The following is a 19,092-nucleotide window of genomic DNA, read 5'->3' on the forward strand; positions in this document are numbered from 1 at the left end:
GACAAGACTGCCATATTCCCTTCTTACTTTTATTTCAAATAAAGATAAGGGAACTTTTTCTCAGTTAACCTTCTAAGTTTTTAAGTTTCACCAGGCCTAATAGCCTAATTATCACTTGTAGAGTCGTTATCAGGGGGTTTAGTTACTGCTGCTCACTAGGTGAGGTTTTCCCTCAAAGGTTATGGTCGCAGTTCAGTGTTTGACCTTCCAACAACCAGCAACAAGTCCAGGAGTGTCATGTAGTGTTTAGTTCCAGAGAGAGAGAGAGAGACGCTCCTCCCCTGCAGGCTGCTCAGACTGAGTGTCTCTCTCCATCCTCAGCAGCAGCAACAGCTCCATGGGGACACACACTTTACTCACCGCTGATCACCATCCGCCGTTGGCTGTTTTCATGACTCTCATACTTACTCTGGAGTGGAATATGAAACATCGGTGGACAGTGGATTAGTAATGAGGCAGTAGGATTATTATTATCACTGCAGTACCATTTTTAATTGGACTTTGATGAGGACTCTGTCTTCTGTCCGATGATGGCGCAGACTGTCTCCGTCATTCCACTACTTATTCTGGGAATCACTTGTGTTGCTGGTAAGACAATAACATGACTGTTAGTCAAATCGCTTACCCTAACGAGCAAAGCTGAATAACATACAGAAGTTTGCAGTCAAAATGTGCTGCCATTGTTTTATTTCCCAGTTCTCAGTGCCAGTTCTCCAAGGTGCACTTGCGCACAGTTTTCTGACATCCTGGAGAACTTGCCACACTTCCTCTATGGATTTAGACTGTCTCAGTGTCCTTTGTCTCTTTATTTAATCACTGATTTATTCTATGAGGGTAATATCAGGACATCTGTTGCATATTTCTGCATGACTGGCTGTATGTTTGGGGTTATTTGAAACCCGGCAGAATGAATTTGGGACAGATCAGTTGTACTGGTGGTACTGCGTGATAGATCTAAACATTTAAAGTGGCTAAAACTTTACAACAGCACTGAACTCTCTTTAAATTGTACATGTGAAATGTAAAAAGCATCTTGCTTCGGCTAATGTGCAGAAAAGGAGGGAAAGTGTGCCTGTCTGACAAAGAATGGAATTTGTTTCCACAAAGTTTGTGGAAATGTAAATTTAAGGCTTATTAAGGAAAATATGTATAATATGTGATGAGTTTTTTTTTTTTTTCATACAATGCTCTCTGTGCTTTAGGTCCTCACAGGGAGGCGTAGGCAGCCTGTATCCTATCAGAAACAGGAACCCCACCTAATGCCACGCTGTGCTGGGCTATTGAGCCTGACCCGGCCCATCTTCCCCTGCTTCCTGTTTTGACACAGCTCCGCCATTTGCTGCAGTAGTGGAAAAATGGCCCCTGTGTAGTTGTGAAAGACATTCCATAATTGCAATCCCCCCAACCCCCGCCTCTGTCGCACACTTTCAGTTTCAACCAGGTGCTTTTGACCTGTTTTAATTTCCATACTATGTGTTTTCAAAAGCAATAGTGACATAACCTCTGACCCCTTTAGGATTAGTTTGACAGTCATCCCTGCCGATTCTGTTTATAGTGAGTCTTCACTGTAATTGACTTGTACTGTTGATTCCTCCAGCCATAGATCTGCGGTTTATGCCTGATCCACCAACACTCAACATCTACGGCATCCATAGGATGAACAAATCTGACAACCTTGAACTGACATGCAGGTATTTGAGAACTTACCCTTACTAAGCTCCATCCGTTCAGAGACCCAAACATCTACTCTGTGTACTTCAACTCTCTGTGTCTTCCTCTGGCAGAGGTCGTCAGTACTTGAGGTGGACGATTCCTCCTACAAGCACTCGCTTCTCCACCAGTGACTGCAGTGGATCAGGACTCTTCTGCACAACACTGACTATCACCAATGCGACTGTCAATGAAACTGGGCAGTATCAGTGCTCCTACAGAGACCTGAAGGTCAAAGATGGCAAGACCTCAGTGTCGGTTTATGTGTTTGTGAATGGTATATATCCTTTTAAGTTACTCAGGGGGGCTTTTCCATTTAATGCAGCGTGTTTATTCAAACATCCGGTCATGTACAAGAAGATCTGAGTTAGAACAGCTGTATTTCTGTATTTCAAGACTAGACTCCTTAGCAGTGGTCCTCTTAGTGCCGAGTTCACTCTTTAAATTTCTACTAATTTACATTAAATTTGCATTTATTTCAGATTACAAAGTGCCATTTGTGCCATTGGAGAAGGAGTATGAGGTGGTGTTCATCCGTGAAGGGGAGCGGGTGGTGATACCGTGCCGCGGCTCTGTGGAGAATCTCAATGTTACACTCAACATTGTAAGAAGTTGTTTCTTTAATTTATTCTTAGTAAGAGAGTTTTAGTAGATGGAGCAACTTCTTGAAGGCGAAAAGCATCACAGCAGTTAAAGAATTTCAAATTTAAGGCTTTATTGTTTCGTAAGACACAATAATTTTAGTAATTTAGTTTTTCATTGAGTGAGTCAGAAGAGGCTTTTTTTTTGTTTTTTTTTAAAGAATGGTCAAAATAAAAGCCAAAGAGATGGACATGTGCTATAATTCTCTTTACCTAGTTATGACCAAGTCTCAAAAACACCGGGGCCCTACATTTCTCAGAATGTAGCATCATTTTTTTTACCCTGATGCCTGGTTATTCCTAAATTTGTTCATAATCCAAGCCCCAGTTTGTAACAGACTTTTTGTTACACATTTGTAGTTTCCAACATCATCATCCTGGTTGATGGTCTTATTTTTCAGACTTTAGAAAGCTTCTCCAGACCCAGAGTTAATTATACAAGGCTGTGTAGTACCCCTCATGATGAATAAATTGACCTTTATGTGTAAAACTGGTGGAATGAACCTTTAAATCAATAACAAAAGACCTTTCAGTGTTGTGGAAAATACATTTTCAGGCCTAAAATGACTTCCTCTATTATCTTCAGCTCCTATTTTCTTTTTCCTGGTGTGTCTTATACGAAGATAAGTGTGCTCATGTGTAAAAAACATTTTTTTAATGTTTTTTTTTTTTTTTTCAAACTTCTGTGTCTGTCAGAAGCATCCAATCAAGGAGCTTCATCCCGATGGAAAGGACTCTGTGTGGGACGCCAGGACGGGCTTCACTGTTCCTACTCATCTGATCAGCTACGCCGGCGTCGTGTCCTGCCAGACTCGTATTGGAAATGAGACCTTTAACTCTCCTCTCTACATTGTGGCAGTTGTTGGTAAGATGGAAAAAAGATACATCGAACAATATAACAAAATTGTAGGGGTATTGTACTGTTTGTTTTACTTAATAAACACCAGAACCTAATGGAAATTCAGATTTTTTTTTCTGTGTAAGAGTGATGATTAGTTTACAGAGTGAGTGGGTGAAGCACTGAGTGAGTGAGTGAGTGAGTCGGTGCAGAGAGAGTCTGTATTCTCTGGAGAACAATAGGCTGTCGGCTGACCACCGCGTCTTCCCTCCCTTTTCCGCAGGATACAAGATTTACGACCTCACCCTGACCCCCATGCAAGTGAGGCTGTCTGTGGGGGAGCGGCTGGTGCTCAACTGCACCGCCCGCACCGAGCTCAATGTGGGCATCGAATTCAACTGGACACACTCCGGCGGTGCCCTGGTCAGTGCCCGAGCCCCTTCTCCTCCTAATGGACTTGTATACTTTCAATGAACTTGTGTGACAGCATTCAATCAGTCTGTTTGACTTACAACTGAACACAGACAGATACCAGAAGTGATACATATCACTTCCTGTTGTTCTTACACATATTCGTTACTTCCTGCTTTCAGGAATCCTTCAGACCTCTGCAGGTCAAAGTACAAAGGTGACCAGATGTGTTTGTGATGTTCTGACTGCTTACATAAGAAAAAGCTTTGCAGGCTGAGGCTAATATTTCAACTCTTCTCTCTTTTGAAAAAAAAGATCCTCCTCATTTTTATTTGTGTTTCTTATAAAAGACAAATTACGTGTGTTGTGTCTCCCTGTGTCAGACCTCGGTCAACGGTTCGAGGCCGTCCCACAAGGTGTCCCACAAGGAGAAGCTGTGGAACTCTCTGAGGCTGTCCAACACACTCACCATAGAGAACGTGACGGTGGATCACTCCGGCGAATTCACCTGCACGGCTTCCAGCGGGCAGATGGACAAAAGCGCCTCAGCATTTCTTAAGGTGTATGGTGGGTGCACTGAAATCATCATGTTATCTTGGACAGCTGTCAGGATTTAACCAGTACTTTTACAATGGCCAGAAACATTCTTACAAAATTCCCCAGAATTATTTATCTCGTCCAAAAACTCTTCCACACCATAAAAGCAATAATTTTACCTTCATGAAAACTCTTCAGGTTCCATGTTTGTTATTGCAAAAGGCAGCAGAAGATTTTTAGCGTAGCTATTAACTGGGCCAAAAGATTCAGAATGTGTTGGTTGATTACTCTTGAGTGGCCTTTTATAAACTTAGAACGAAGGACCGAGCAGTATGTAAGTTGGAGAGTTAAACATCATGTAAGCTGACCTTCCGTTAAGTTTTAACATTTTTAAGTTGTTTTTTTCATATTTTTCTAGAAAGTTTTTTCTTTGTTTTTTTCCCCCTCTGTATTTACCCAGCGGAGCCCTAAAACTGAAAGAATGTCATAAAAGGTTGTCAAAAATAAATCATTAATCACACTGATGGTTTAATAGTTAAAAGGAATTTGAGTTTCATCTAATTGTTTTTTTTCCCCCCACCTAAAATGAAATTGACTTCACTCTTCTGTTTGTCTTTGATTGGCTCATTTTAAACTCTGTCATTTTAATATCTGTTTGGCACAAATGTAGTCATTCATATTATATTGCACTGTACATTACCTATTTGTGCAAAGCTGGTTCCTGTCTTCTTTATCAATCAATTTCAATTATTTAATGACTTATATTGCTATATTCAGTTATAGTTTTGATGCATCTGATTATTTTTTACTCAGCTGTGCTTTGGGAATCATAAATACACCCGTTTGCTAATCTGAAAACCTCCACCCATCTCTTTTTTAAAATTGTATTTAATATAATTAAAACATTTGTGTAAATTTGACCAACAAAAAAATCCAATGTGAACTTTATATTTTTTCCCGGCAACAATCGTTCAGTCATTGATGTGATTGACTACTTTGGCTTTGATCATTTCATGTTTTTACCATTTGTTTTATGTCTCTCAAAGCATTTTGTGATTTTTCTTGTGCTTCCAGAAAAGCCTTTTATTGACATGAAGGAGCCCTGGACGAAGGTGTTGGAGGTAAACGTGGGAGATCAAACATCCACACTGATCCCTGTCAAGTACTCGGCCTACCCTGAGCCCAGCTGTAAATGGTAGTTTCACAGCAGTATACTTTTTTCTCTCTGTATGAGTCACAGTTGATCTGCTGTACGAGGAGGGATCAATATTTTACCGGACTGTTCCTGTTGCAAAAGAATGGAGCACAACACAATAATGTGCAAAGAACAGAGGGAAGATAACTTACTCCAAGTTATATTGCATTATCAACATCAGCACCTGTGTTACACATGTTTTTATGCATTTGAAATTTTGCCATGGATCTGAACCTAGAGCCGAGAATGCACATAAAAAGTTTGTATAATTAGAAAGAGTTGCAGAGAGCCAAATCTGAAAACTCGGTGGGATGGATGCAACTTTTATCTTTTTTAGGGCACGAAATCTGTGCATTTTCAGCACGCGTTGATATAGTTAAAAATCCAGTTGCCATCACGCTGCAGTTTCCCCTCAGACCCTTCAGAAAATTAGTTCCTTCGGTCTTGGATGTTGTGCCCTTCTTGAAATGAACCCCGCGTAAAACTCCTTGCCCTGCTCACTGCTTCATTGCTTCAGATTTTCTGAAGCATTTCATGGATCTCTGCTGCAAAATTCCTGAGTTTGACATAAAATTGGAGGTGCCATTTCTGCAGAAGTCCATGGTGAAATTACAAATGTGCGCCTACCAGAGGTCATAAAAACGCCTGTAACACGTGCCGATGTTCATCAAGGGATGTAACCTGAAATTCTTGCTCACAAAAGTTATAGCATCCCCCTGCTCCATGCACATCACTGTGCTGCGCTCCGTTCATGTGTAACAGAAACAGACTCTGAATTTTTTGATCTAGTTTGTATCCTATACAACTTTATGCTTTGACAACATGTGAAAAGGTTATTTAATGTATGTTAGATGCTTTTTGTAACACCCCTTTGTGTGCCCAGGTTGAAGAATGGCTTCCCACTAAAGGATGACTACAGAATCAGACAGAAAATTGATGCCCTCATCATCCGTGGAGTCACAGAAATGGATGCTGGGAATTACACAGTGGTCCTGACCAATAAGATTACTAAAGAGGAGCAGAGACGCTCCTTCCAGCTGCTGGTCAACAGTATGTGTCCAGTGTTCCTACTCTTCGGTATTCCCTCTTCAGCTGCTGTCGGTCAAGAGACAGTAATAATAACTCTACGTCTTCCTCCACAGTGCCTCCTCATATCATGGAGAAGGAGGTGGCAATGGACACTGATGTATACCCGTATGGCAGCAGCCCCAGCCTGAGGTGCACCGCCCGTGCATTTCCCACACCGGCACACATCCAGTGGCAGTGGATGTCCAAAGACGACTGTCCCAAGGCCTTCCTGTAGGTCCCCTTTCTTCACTGTGTGTGTGAGAGAGAGAAGAAGAAGGAGAAAGAGGGCCTTCCTTTGTGTGTGCATGCATTGGTCACATGACTCTCACTCACTCATTGTCAACAGGTTGTTGATTTAGCAGAGAAATAGCTGCTTTTGTGATGTTGACAAAAACAAGAGAAAAGACAATGAGCGCCCATTCTGACCTGATGCAGATCAGCGGATGTGATTCATTCTCTTCACAATGTCCATTTTTAGAAGGGCATCAATTATTGAGATGCACAATGTGCTTACTAATTTTGTACAATCAAAAACTCAAACCACAATCTAGCAGCTCTGTCCATCCTGCCAGGATATCTCAGAGGTTACACAACTGCATGAGTTACTCCTGCCGGGATTTGACGAATGTTGATAGAGAGGGAGGTGTGTGTGTGTGTGTGTGTGTGTGTGTGTGTGTGTGTGTGTGTGTGTGTGTGTGTGTGTGTGTGTGTGTGTGTGTGTGTGTGTGTGTGTGTGTGGCTGCTTTTGACCAGAAAAGAACAGCAGCAGGTTCCTTATCTTCTGCCTACACATCCGAGAACTTCCTAGTTTCTGCACTGCGTTTCCTGTTGTTCCCGTCATCCTCCTCTCTTTCAAAAAATAGCGCTTCTTCCTGCCAGAGCTGCGTTTCTTATATACGTTCTTTCCCCTATTATCACATGACTAATGTTTCAGCAATGTACTCAAAAGTTTTCCATTTCTTACTGTAATTTGGGGTGGCAGCAGTTTTGCAGCTAAGAAAAATGCAGCAAAAAGAAGAAGAAAAGAAGAAGAAAAATGCGCTCCTCAGTTTTTCTGCATGAAAACAGCCATAATTGTGAAAGAGTGTCATATGTTTTAGTTTCACCTGGTTTCTGTTCTTTTTGTCCATCAGGTCAGGGCTGATCATGTCTGAGATACAGCTGGAGAAGTGCAAAGGTTGGAGAGATATCAGCAACAGCACCGGTCACAACCATGTAGGAAGAATTACAACTGACATCGATCATCGCCAAAAGGTAAACAATTCCTCCTGATTACACCCCTTTCCTCTGCTTTCTACCAAGAAACCAGATTTTTTTTTTTAACTCTTTGATGTGGAGTAAATAAAAAAAAATTGATTAAATGCATTTCTGTAGAAAATCATGAGCGCTTTGAAGATTCAGAAGGCCGAGGCTCACACCCTCTACAGATGCACAGCTGCCAACAAAGTAGGAGAGGATTCACGCATCATCTTTTTCCATGTGACACGTGAGCGCTTTTTCTTCCTTCTTGTCTCTTGTGGCCTCTTTCTGTAATCCCGAAGTTCAGCATTCATCATGTCGTTTCTCATTCCTGCCTGTGTTTCCGTCTGGAAACTCTCAGGCGGCCTCGAGGTGAGTATGTCTCCATCCAGTGAGCCCCTGGAGGAGGACCATGTGGTTCTGCGGTGTAAAGCCGACATGCTGATCTACGGCAACCTGACCTGGTTCCGCGTGGCCAACATATCCGGGTCGGAGCAGGTGGCGCCGGTGCAGCCCTGTCGCTCCCTGACGCTGCAGCGGACGCCCCTGTCGCAGGCCGTGCTGCCCACCCTGCGGGGCACCAACGTGACGCTGGAGCTGTCGCTGCCGAACGCGTCCCGTCAGGACGAGGGTCTGTATGCCTGTCAGGTGGTAAACATCAAGACTGGGGGGAGGACCTGCCTGCTGCGCCGCCTTTCTCTCAGAGGTAAGACTTCCAGTTGTTTTGGTAAGTATGATTCGAGACATTAAAAGCCATAATTTCATTATAAAGAACATACAGGAAATCACACCCCTTACAGAAAAAACACATTCATTTCACATGTGCAAAAACTCGTGATCACATGTGACTGTGCACATGTGAAACATGTATTTTGCCGACGGGAAACCAGAGCTTTATGAAAATTTTTATGGTGTAATCTGTGAAGTCCATGTCGATTCTCATGGGAAAACCTTTCTACATATTTCCCCCATTTGATCATACAACGTACTTTGCAACATGTGGTAAACATAGAAAGAGATTTTTTTTTTACAGTTACAGTCACATAGCTGTTAAAAGACAAGTTTCATTATCTTAAACAAGGCAGAATAGGCTAACAACACAATTCAAATATGAGGACTATAGTTCTCTGCAACGTTTTGCAACACTAACCAATTCATATGTTCCAGTTTGAATCTGTTTCAAAGAGACACCAGAGCTGTGAATCCTTTCCATTCTGATTTTAGATCTCGAGGCTGCGAGGATCCTCAATAACTTCACCGACCAAAAAGTTAATGTGAGCGCGACGATCACTCTCCTCTGCGAAGCTGCTGGGACGCCGAACCCAACGGTGGTGTGGACCAAAAACAACCACACTGTGGTGGAGGGCTCAGGTGGGAAACAGGGATATGGAACAGCTTTTCTCTGATGACGGACTCGTTTCATTAGTTACTGTAGTTCTAAAACCAAAACCATTTGTTCCAGGTGTTTTTCTGAGCCAAAACAACCACAGTCTGACAATTCAACGAGTGAAGAAGGAGGACAGCGGTCTGTACACCTGCACTGCGTGTAACAACCGCGGCTGTGACACCTCACAGGCTTATTTGACGACTGAAGGTCAGTCCCCGCCTTAACTGGTACACCCCACCTCCGAGGAATACGACCCCTAGACTGAAAGTTGTCGTTGTTCAGTGTCTCGTTGTAGTCCTCTGTGTCTTTGTAGCCTTTTCTGTCTCTTTGAAGTCTTTTTTGTATCTTTATAGTTGTTAAGTGTCTCTTTGCAGCCTTTTGTGTGTTTCTGTAGTCTTTTGTTTCAGTTGTTTTCTGTGTCTTTGGAGCTGTTTTAAACCTTTGGGTTGTTTTGTGTCTCCTTGTTATCATTTTGCATTTCTTTGTAACTGTTCTGAGTTTTTTTTGTGTGTCCTTCGCTGTGATTTTGTTTTGTGTCTCTTTGTCTCTGTTTTGTGTCCCTTTGCAACTGTTTTCTATGTCATAGTAATTTCTTACATTTCTTTCTAGTTGTTTTTCATTGTTTTGTAGTCCTTTTGTGTGTCTTGTGTGGCTCAGGGGCTTCTTCGTTTTCCTGCGCAATAATGCATCCACGGCGGATTGTCAGAAATGTATTTCTCGTAGTTCATGTGAGAGAGTTTAGCCGTAACCTATTATCAACTCCAACAATACTCACAAAGACTGGATATTTATACCGGGCCTTAAGTTTTCACCGCTTCACATCACACATACCACATTTTTGATATCAAAGATGGAGAGTAAGAATAACTTTCCTTCCGCATGACAGGAAGTTTGCCAAGTTAACGCACATCCTTCTGGAGTTTCTAAATCCATCACAATAAGGAGGCTGGAAGACAAACGTAGAGGCCCAGCCCTGCCCCAGCTCCAGCCTCTGCTCTGCTGTCCACAAAGACACACAGCGAAAAACAAACAAATGCGTTAACTAGAAGCTGGGCCTACGTGACCTTTTCCACGCCAGAAGAATGTAGACCCAGTTACAGCCGCTCATTGCTTTGCTCAGGCGCCAGTTCTGCTAACAAGGGAGGGTAGAGAGGCCTGCTGGGTTTAGAGAGCTACAGAATGAAATAATACATCCATTGTAAACATAACAAAATTGTAAAAAATGGTCGCTTTCTATTGATGAATTGTCACATAAGTAGATATTACTGCCATATAATGAGCACAGGTGACAACTCAGTGGCCTTTGATGGACCTGATTCAAAGTCTGACATCAAATCACAGTTTAAAACTTTTTAACAACACATTTCAAACAGGACAAAATAATCTGGGGTGAGATAAAGTCCCCTGAAATACCCTCCTTCCCACATGATCCTTCCCTTAGAAAAAAATAAACAAACATACGTAACCTTTTTCTGACTCCATCTTCCCCCCCAAATTACTTTTGCATGATCCATCCCTAAGCTGACTTAGTGGAGCGAAACGGTCCATTACAGCGTGTAGTGACACACTACTATGGCTGTGATTGCCCTTTTCCAAGTTGTCTTTGGCAGTAGTTGTTGCTGCTGACTCCTGGCCATTTGTTATGACTAGATAAAATATCAGTTTACTTTCAGTCTAGATTCCAACAGTCTCCTTCCTCCAACCCAAACACAGACACACACATGTGTTCAGGCCAAAGAAAATTACAAACCTGTCTGAACTTTATGCAACGCTGCCGAGGCGTGTCACTGAAATTACAATTGACATTCCTCTGTGACTGTCCCACGATTTTTCCTGAAGAATGGGCCCCACATTTGTCTTATTTGTTCTGTGATTTGTTCTCCGACAAAGTCTTATAGTCTTTGAATTCTCCCTCAAATCAAATTGTTTGTTTACGTTGTAGGTGCACAGGAGAAGACCAATGTGGAGCTGATCGTTCCTATTGGGTCAGTGGTCATCGCCATGTTTTTCTGGCTACTCATCGTCTTTGTCATCCGTGGAAGAAAGAGAGTAAGAACATCCTCACCCTCCTCTCGCCACCCTTTTTCTTCCTTGGATTTTACCCTCAGTTACACATCTAAATAAATAATAATAATACATAATAATACAAAATGTTTAAACACACACGCACACACACACACACACACACACACACACACACACACACACACACACACACACACACACACACACACACACACACACACACACACACACACACACACACACACACACACACACACACATGAATGGGCACATACACTGTGAGGGTGTATGACTGATGAGAAGTGACTGGTCTGGCTCTCAGTGGCAGCTCTCTTTTGTATCCAGAAACAACAGTGCCACTCTGTGCTCCTGTAAGTCACGTAGTCCCGCAACACTCACTGGGCCCCTTTTATTCGAGGGGCACCAGAGTCAGTGGAAAAACCCTGTACAGCTTTTTTGTAGTGAAAGGGGAGAATTGAGACAAATAGCAGCTCATTAATTCACACATTACATCTCTGCTTGTCTTTGATATCTCTCACTCTGTCACTGTTTCAGCCGAATGGAGGGGATCTGAAGACGGGCTACCTGTCCATGATCCTGGACTCAGAGGACATGCCCATGGACGAGCAGTGCGAGAGGCTCACGTACGATGCTAACAAATGGGAGTTCCCTCGGGACAGGCTGAAGCTAGGTGAGAAAATACTGTTGCAGCAAAGTGTGAGTGAGTGAGGAGACAGTTCCTGTGACAACAAGCATCTGCACTGCCACGTACAAGTCCCAGCAGAGAGTTATCAGCATGTGGAGAGAAGAAAGACAAATATTGTCTCACCCAAAGAGTTCATAAAAGAGCTCATCACACAAATTAAATTAAATTAATTAAAACGTGCGCACTAAATAACATCTTGTGGCCATGATTTAGTAATTCATGGCCTCGATTTCATAATTTGTGCCTACGATTTAATGTTTTTTTTCTCCTTATGGCCACTTCGGGGCTCTGTAGCCGAGAGACTGACTGAGATAATTTAGCAAGAATAGAGACAGCAAGATTACAAATGAGCGTTTTTGACAGTGATGCAGGAAGTGAAGAAAATCAAGCAATAGGAATATCAAGTATTCAATAGAGGGATAAAGATGAAACGTGTGGGATTAGACCTTCCTATTTCAACAAGACAATGTGTCGGTGGATAAATAGTTAGTGGAAGTCATCCTGAGGTGGACATTAATGTTCGTCCAAACTAATAACCACTGACAATGGTGACAGTAAAAAAAAAAAAGTCTGGAGATGACCAAAGTCAAAAATTTTGTGAAAAACAAAATTCATCATTGCCAATTGTCCAACAATTATGTAATTAACATATCTTCTAGTTTAAAATAAATCCAAGTAAACACATCTGGACTATGACGGGTTGTTAATGGATGAGTTTTTTTTCAAATGTGTCTTCATGACTAATGTTTTCCATTGAAGGTGAACCTCTGGGACGAGGGGCGTTCGGTCAGGTGGTAGAAGCAGCCGCCTTTGGCATCGAGAAAGCCACCACATGCACCACTGTTGCAGTCAAGATGCTCAAGGGTTCGTATTTCTTGCACGCAGACAGCTCACACTGTGACAGCCTTCAGCCTCTCGGAGTTAACGTTATCGCTCTGTGTTACAGAGGGAGCCACGACTAGTGAGTACCGCGCCTTGATGTCAGAGCTGAAAATCCTCATCCACATCGGGCATCACCTCAACGTGGTCAACCTGCTGGGAGCCTGCACAAAGCCGGGGGGTGAGCCACTACACAGAGGACATACCTGTAGTTTACATCCAGCCCCTTGATGTTAGCCTCTTTTGTTTCCTGAGGATGCAGCGGTCCTTAATAACTTCTTTATAAGGGCGAATAATGGTACTTTATGTGGGGTAGCTGGTATTTATACATGCTTCACACTTCTCATTAAATCAGCCTGCACGTCATCCGTGGCCCTCTGAGGTGTACTTATGAGTTGTTGGTCCTTCTTACTTTGATCATCAAGCTCTCTCCTCTTCCCTCTCCCTGCAGGGCCTCTGATGGTCATTGTTGAGTACTGTAAACACGGAAACCTCTCCAGCTATCTGAAGAGCAAACGGGGCGAGTACAGCCCCTACAAGGTAAATGGTGTGTAACCCACATGCAGCCAATAAACCGCAGCCGGCCCTCTGATGTGGTTCCACGCAGCCCAGACGGCTGAGCACCGACCACAGATCGTTACATGGCGACGTACTCCAGCACTCGCCCACAGATTGTATCTCACATATTGCAGTCCATACAAACAATACTAGCATCCTGAATAAAAGAAAACATATTTTTTAGCCTAATGCTTCTACTCTGCTCTGGTTGACAGAGGAAGCGAGTGGATAGCCAGAGGTGGGCGTCTGTAGGGGAGGATGTGACCGAAGGGGATCTGGGTCTGGGGAAGATTGCCCAGCTGGACATCTGCACAGGAACAGCTGTCTGCTCCAGCGCTGGAGAAAAGGCTTCAGGCAGCAACCTGGACCCTCCGGAAGGTGCTGAAGACAGAACAACACAATTTTGCACCAAGTTATTTCCTTGTGTACACTTTGTGATGTCCATCATGTCTCATTGAAATGCCTCTTGTGATTGCAGAGAGTTCAGATGACGACCATCTGAACATGGAGGACCTGATAAGGTACAGCTTCCAGGTGGCCAAAGGAATGGAGTTTTTGTCCTCTCGCAAGGTGAAATCACAAGTGTCTGACTTTCTGTGTCCATCTTGGCATTCAAACTGGAGGTTTTATTTTACATTTTTGGGTGCGTGAAATGTATATTCCTCTGTTTGCTCTGCAGTGCATCCACAGAGATCTAGCAGCCCGAAACATCCTGCTCTCAGAGAACAATGTGGTGAAGATTTGCGACTTTGGCCTCGCTAGAGATGTCTACAAAGATCCTGACTATGTCCGCAAAGGAGATGTAGGTCCTTTAAACTGATATATAGACAGCCTATTCCATTAATATGGCCAGTGAAGCTGTGAAATTTACTCTGTCATCGCTGCTACAGGCCCGTCTCCCTCTGAAGTGGATGGCTCCTGAGACCATATTTGACCGGGTTTACACCACACAAAGTGATGTTTGGTCCTTCGGGGTCCTTCTCTGGGAGATCTTTTCCTTGGGTAAACCTAGTATTAATACATTACAATAGATACATTATGACCACTGTGCACATGCAACATCATCTCTGTTGTGTCTCCTGCAGGAGCTTCTCCCTATCCGGGCGTCTGCATCGACGAGTCCTTCTGCAGGAGGCTGAAGGAAGGCACCAGGATGAGACCCCCAGAATACGCCACCACAGAGATGTGAGGGGAAAGTTCACATGATGCAGCCCAGCACTTCACAGAAATGTAGCTTGCTCCTTAAATCGCTCCTAACCCCTATCCAAATTGCGTGTTTTGGTAGATACCAGACCATGTTGGACTGCTGGCTGGATCGTCCCACAGACAGGCCAACGTTCACAGAACTGGTTGAACATCTTGGAAACCTGCTGCAGGCCAGTGCCCAACAGGTTTGTTGGGGTCAAAACAAAAACCTACTCTGTCTATAATTATGATATTTTATGGCACCGACTGAATTACTTTGGTACTATCTAGAATTGAAAAATGCCTTGTCTATCTGTACCAAATTTCTACACCTAGGCTACGTTCATGAAGACATGTTTTTTTTTGGAAAAGCAAAACTTTTGCTATGTTTATGCAGGAGTAAATCTCGTCAGTGAGCCACAGCAGTTACCATACGTAGCCTCTTGAGCGATCTGCCCACATATGTAAACTCACTTAATTTTAACTATGGTAAAACTTACATTAGAACGCCTTAAATCACTCTTTTAAATTTTTGGCCATACACCTGTTTGACTGTTTGAATAGCATCTGCTGAAGTACTTGCATGTGAGGTGTTTAGGGTATATCTAATTGTAGCTTCAGAAAACCGTGTGGGTTACACTCTCCCCCTCTAAACTGCATGAACACTGAATATTTGTATCATAATGTGTGAAGTAATATAGACTCACCGGCCACTTTATTAGATACACCTGTTCAACTGCTCGTTAACGCAAATATCTAATCAGCCAATCATATGGCAGCAACTCAATGCATTTAGGCACGTAGACATGGTCAAGACAACATGCTGAAGTTCAAACTGAGCATCAGAATAGGAAGAAAGGTGATTTAAGTGACTTTGAACATGGCATAGTTGTTGGTGCCACACGGGCTGGTCTGAGTATTTCACAATCTGCTGATCTACTGCAATTTTCACGCACAACCATCTCTAGGGTTTACAGAGAATGGTCCAAAAAAGAGAAAATATCCACTGAGTGGCAGTTCTCCGGGCGAAAAGAGGGTCAGAGGTCAGAGAAGAATGGCCAGACTGGTTCGAGATGATAGAAAGGCAACAGTAACTCAAATAACCACTCGTTACAACCAAGGTATGCAGAAGACCATCTCTGAACACACAACACGTCAAACCTTGAAGCAGATGATGACCGGGTGCCACTCCTGTCAGTTGAGTCTGATGAGTCTCGATTTCTGCTGCGACATTCAGATGGTCGGGTCAGAATTTGGCGTCAACAACATGAAAGCAAGGACCCGTCCTGCCTTGTATCAGTGGTTCAGGCTGGTGGTGGTGGTGTAATGGTGTGGGGGATATTTTCTTGGCACACTTTGGGCCCCTTTGTACCAATTGAGCATCGTTTAAACGCCACACCCTACTTGAGTATTGTTGCTGACCGTGTCCATCCCCTTATGACCACAGTGGACCATCTTCTGATGGCTACTTCCAGCAGGATAACGCGCCATGTCACAAAGCTCAAACTGTTTCTTGAACATGATGATGAGTTCACTGGACTCCAACAGCCTCCACAGTCACCAGATCTCAATCCACTAGAGCACCTTTGGGATGTGGTGGAACGGGAGATTCGCATCATGGATGTGCAGCCGACAAATTTGCAGCAACTGCTTGATGCTATCATGTCAATATGGACCAAAATCTCAGAGAAATGTTTCTAGCACCTTGTTGAACCTATGACACCAAAAATTAAGGCAGTTCTGAAGGTAAAAGTGGGTCCAACCCGGTACTCGCCAGGTGTACCTAATAAAGTGGCTCGTTAGTGTATATGTCTGTGTCTTTTACCGTGCTCCTGTTACAGCTGTCTTTGCTGCCAAAAATCCTCTTGGAAATTCAGGAAGTCATCATCTGAAGCTGAAACACATTCAAACACTTATGTAGCACAGGATTTAATGGGTATTAAATATGTCTAGCTGACAATATTTAACAGTTTGCCGTTTTTTTGACGATAATTCAAAGTTCATATTTCTACCTTTTAATGCAGAATTCATTGATCCAGTGTGTATTTGTGACAGCACTTGCCTTACCTGCCTCTGTGTGTGTGTGTGTGTGTGTGTGTGTGTGTGTGTGTGTGTGTGTGTGTGTGTGTGTGTGTGTGTGTGTGTGTGTGTGTGTGTGTGTGTGTGTGTGTTATTGTCATAACTTAAGAGCAGAGTTTTGACATATTGGACATAAAGGCATTAAAGTACCGTTGATTTCCAGGATGGGAAGGACTACATCCCCCTGACAGTAGGTGAAGCAGAAGGATGCTCAATGGCCCCCGAGCTGAGAACCCCCTACAGCAGGCCTCAGAGTGGGGAAATCCTGGAAGCTCAGCTTCACTATGACCACCCGCCATCCCTTGGGTAAGTGTGATTCTCTTACCTGTTGCTGTCCACTGAAGCTGCCACTCTGAAATATTAAAGCTCTCAGTGGTGACCCACTGACGTATCTTCTCTGTGCAGACTGACCCAGCAGAGTGAGAGGTGCAGTCGGCCCCTCAGTGTGAAGACGTTTGAAGACATCCCTGTGGCGCACAGCAGTGTCATGGTGAGCGTCCGTGAATCTGCACAATCAACACCTCGTTCATAAAATAGATATTGTCACACATTGTAGCTGCTTACTATTTTGAGAACAAAATGTTCTGAATGTAACTGTCCTTTATCATGTACACGAAATTTGAGAAAATATCAGAACATTTTAATGAACATTATAATCTCAACGCAGGGTGTTAAATACTGCCATTTTGTCACAAACTGCTGGCGTCTCAGAGATACGCACAAGGTGTCTAAGGTTTAGGCAGGAAAAACCAGCAGATTTGGTTTAGTAGAAGATCATTGTTTGAGTTAAATTAAGTAATTTTATATAAATAATGTTACATACATGATATAAATTACCTTACGTACATTACGTGTATGTTCAATCCAACCACTACCTCTTTTTTACGTGGGCTTTGTCACTCTTTCTCCTCTATTACACGACCGTCTTTTCTCCTTCTTCGTGGTCACAGTGCTGACCCCAGTGGGGGTGGCTAAGTGTAATGATGTCAAAGGCAGACTCTTGTCTCTAATTGTAGTTCCAACAACGGTGGCAGTGGTAGAGCTCGATGAAACTATATGAACGGTTATAGAAACATCAGCAATGGTCATTTACTGACATGGTATCACATTGGTGGTGAACAACACATGCCGCATGGTGCTCAATGCCAATTGGTTAAAGGTTGCTCTGATGATTTTAAAATGATCCAGAAGTCTACACCCAGTAGGATGCAACAAATGGAAAGAATCCCCAATGTAGTGTGGCCGGAGTGACTTTTGGTCTGGTAATAACGTGTTGGTCGAACAGAAAACTGAATCGATTAATAGAAACAGCAAGTTAATAATGAAATTGATCATTGCAGTCCAACTTTACAAACAAACTAAGGTGGAAACTAAAGAATGTGATTAAGACCTGACGTCTGACTGCCACGCAGCACCCATCAGTGTTCATTTGAATTGTTGGCACTTCTACAGGAGGGTCACACAGACAGCGGTTTCTCACCAGAGGAAGTGAAGAGTTTGACTCAACAAATCCAAACCACACCCAACTTCAGGTGAAGATGAAGCCCCAGAATATAATCCACAATACATTTCACTCACTATTACTCATGTAATAACTATTTTTTTAGCTGTGAATCAAGTTTAAAATCTGTGTCTCCATCTTGGTTTGACTCCTCAGTCAGCTGCTGCGCTGTAAGAGCAAAGAGTCTCTGGCCTCGGAGTCGTCCAACCAGACGAGTGGATATCAGTCAGGATACCACTCTGACGACACCGACACCCCGATCTATGCCAACGAGGAGGTGATCATGAAGCACAACATGCTAAAGAAGCCTCCGCTGCCCAAGATGCCCGACAAGTTCAACATGGAGATCCGCTACAGCACGCCGCCTGTCTGACCCCACACATCCCCCAACAAGTCTTTTCACTGTACAGTATTTGTTTACTTTTCCACACTAGGAACAAAGACAACACATGCAATAGAACTGGAGTCATTGTGGTGTCGAGATATTTTCACAAGCGATAACTTAATAAGTCAGCTGGAAAAAATGAAGGTTGTATGATAAGTTTGTAAACGCAGTTCTCTCTGGACTGCCAGAGGAATTCTATCATATTTACACAGTGAGTAAAACGTCTGAGGAGCCTAAACACGACGCCACGCCCACTTCCTGAGGCACAATCCACCTACTTCCTCCACTGCAGGAAATGGTATCTGGAATTTGTAGATAATTCAATCAGCAAATGTTTTCTTTCTTTCTTTTATTCTTCTTTTATTTTGTTGGCACACTCAATGGCTGGTAGGAAGGAAGTTCTCCAAAATCAAAGTTTCTAGAGTCACATTTGTACAGTTCCTTTACTCATATTACTTACAGTATTTTATTGAAAGTGTATTACTAAACCTGCAGTAAATGTAACTAGTTTTATAAAATAAAAGTACTGATAGATAAAGCCAGTTCTTGTGTGTTTTGTTTTCTTTGATATGGAAAGTTTCCATCTTGACCATGATAATCCACAACTGTGTTTCTTTGTATCATACATGTCTCATTTCCTTTTTGCATGTTTTACATCAGGCAAACAATGCTTTCTCAGCCTTGATCATTCGCTGTGTGAGTGTGTCCCATCGAAACAATGCCCTTCCAGCCTTAAGTATTTTCGTAG

At 43.0% G+C, this 19,092-nt stretch overlaps 1 protein-coding gene across 2 annotated transcripts; it reads left to right on the forward strand.

Annotated features, from left to right (window-relative positions):
* The first annotated feature begins 338 nt into the window (after positions 1 to 338).
* Positions 339 to 18,886, forward strand: kdr (kinase insert domain receptor (a type III receptor tyrosine kinase)). Of its 2 annotated transcripts, none has more exons than XM_069699241.1 (30): positions 339 to 588; positions 1,598 to 1,691; positions 1,785 to 1,987; positions 2,193 to 2,314; positions 3,048 to 3,216; positions 3,473 to 3,612; positions 3,984 to 4,167; positions 5,212 to 5,332; positions 6,216 to 6,382; positions 6,475 to 6,631; positions 7,534 to 7,654; positions 7,775 to 7,886; positions 8,001 to 8,345; positions 8,864 to 9,010; positions 9,102 to 9,233; positions 10,969 to 11,075; positions 11,607 to 11,742; positions 12,517 to 12,621; positions 12,704 to 12,817; positions 13,088 to 13,176; positions 13,410 to 13,572; positions 13,673 to 13,764; positions 13,874 to 13,996; positions 14,085 to 14,196; positions 14,280 to 14,379; positions 14,480 to 14,585; positions 16,622 to 16,764; positions 16,864 to 16,948; positions 17,911 to 17,990; positions 18,116 to 18,886. In XM_069699241.1, the coding sequence occupies exons 1-30, from the start codon at positions 528 to 530 to the stop codon at positions 18,330 to 18,332; spliced, it is 4,047 nt and encodes a 1,348-aa protein (XP_069555342.1). In that variant the 5' UTR covers positions 339 to 527; the 3' UTR covers positions 18,333 to 18,886. The 2 variants fall into 2 exon arrangements, with proteins under 2 accessions (XP_069555342.1, XP_069555343.1); XM_069699242.1 differs by having other exon boundaries at positions 3,051 to 3,216.
* Positions 18,887 to 19,092: the final 206 nt, after the last annotated feature.

This window comes from Brachyistius frenatus, unplaced genomic scaffold, assembly GCF_029030835.1.
Source record: "Brachyistius frenatus isolate BFR_SWC_R1_liver_20210118 unplaced genomic scaffold, ASM2903083v1 Contig_29, whole genome shotgun sequence".
Taxonomy (NCBI): domain Eukaryota; kingdom Metazoa; phylum Chordata; class Actinopteri; family Embiotocidae; genus Brachyistius; species Brachyistius frenatus.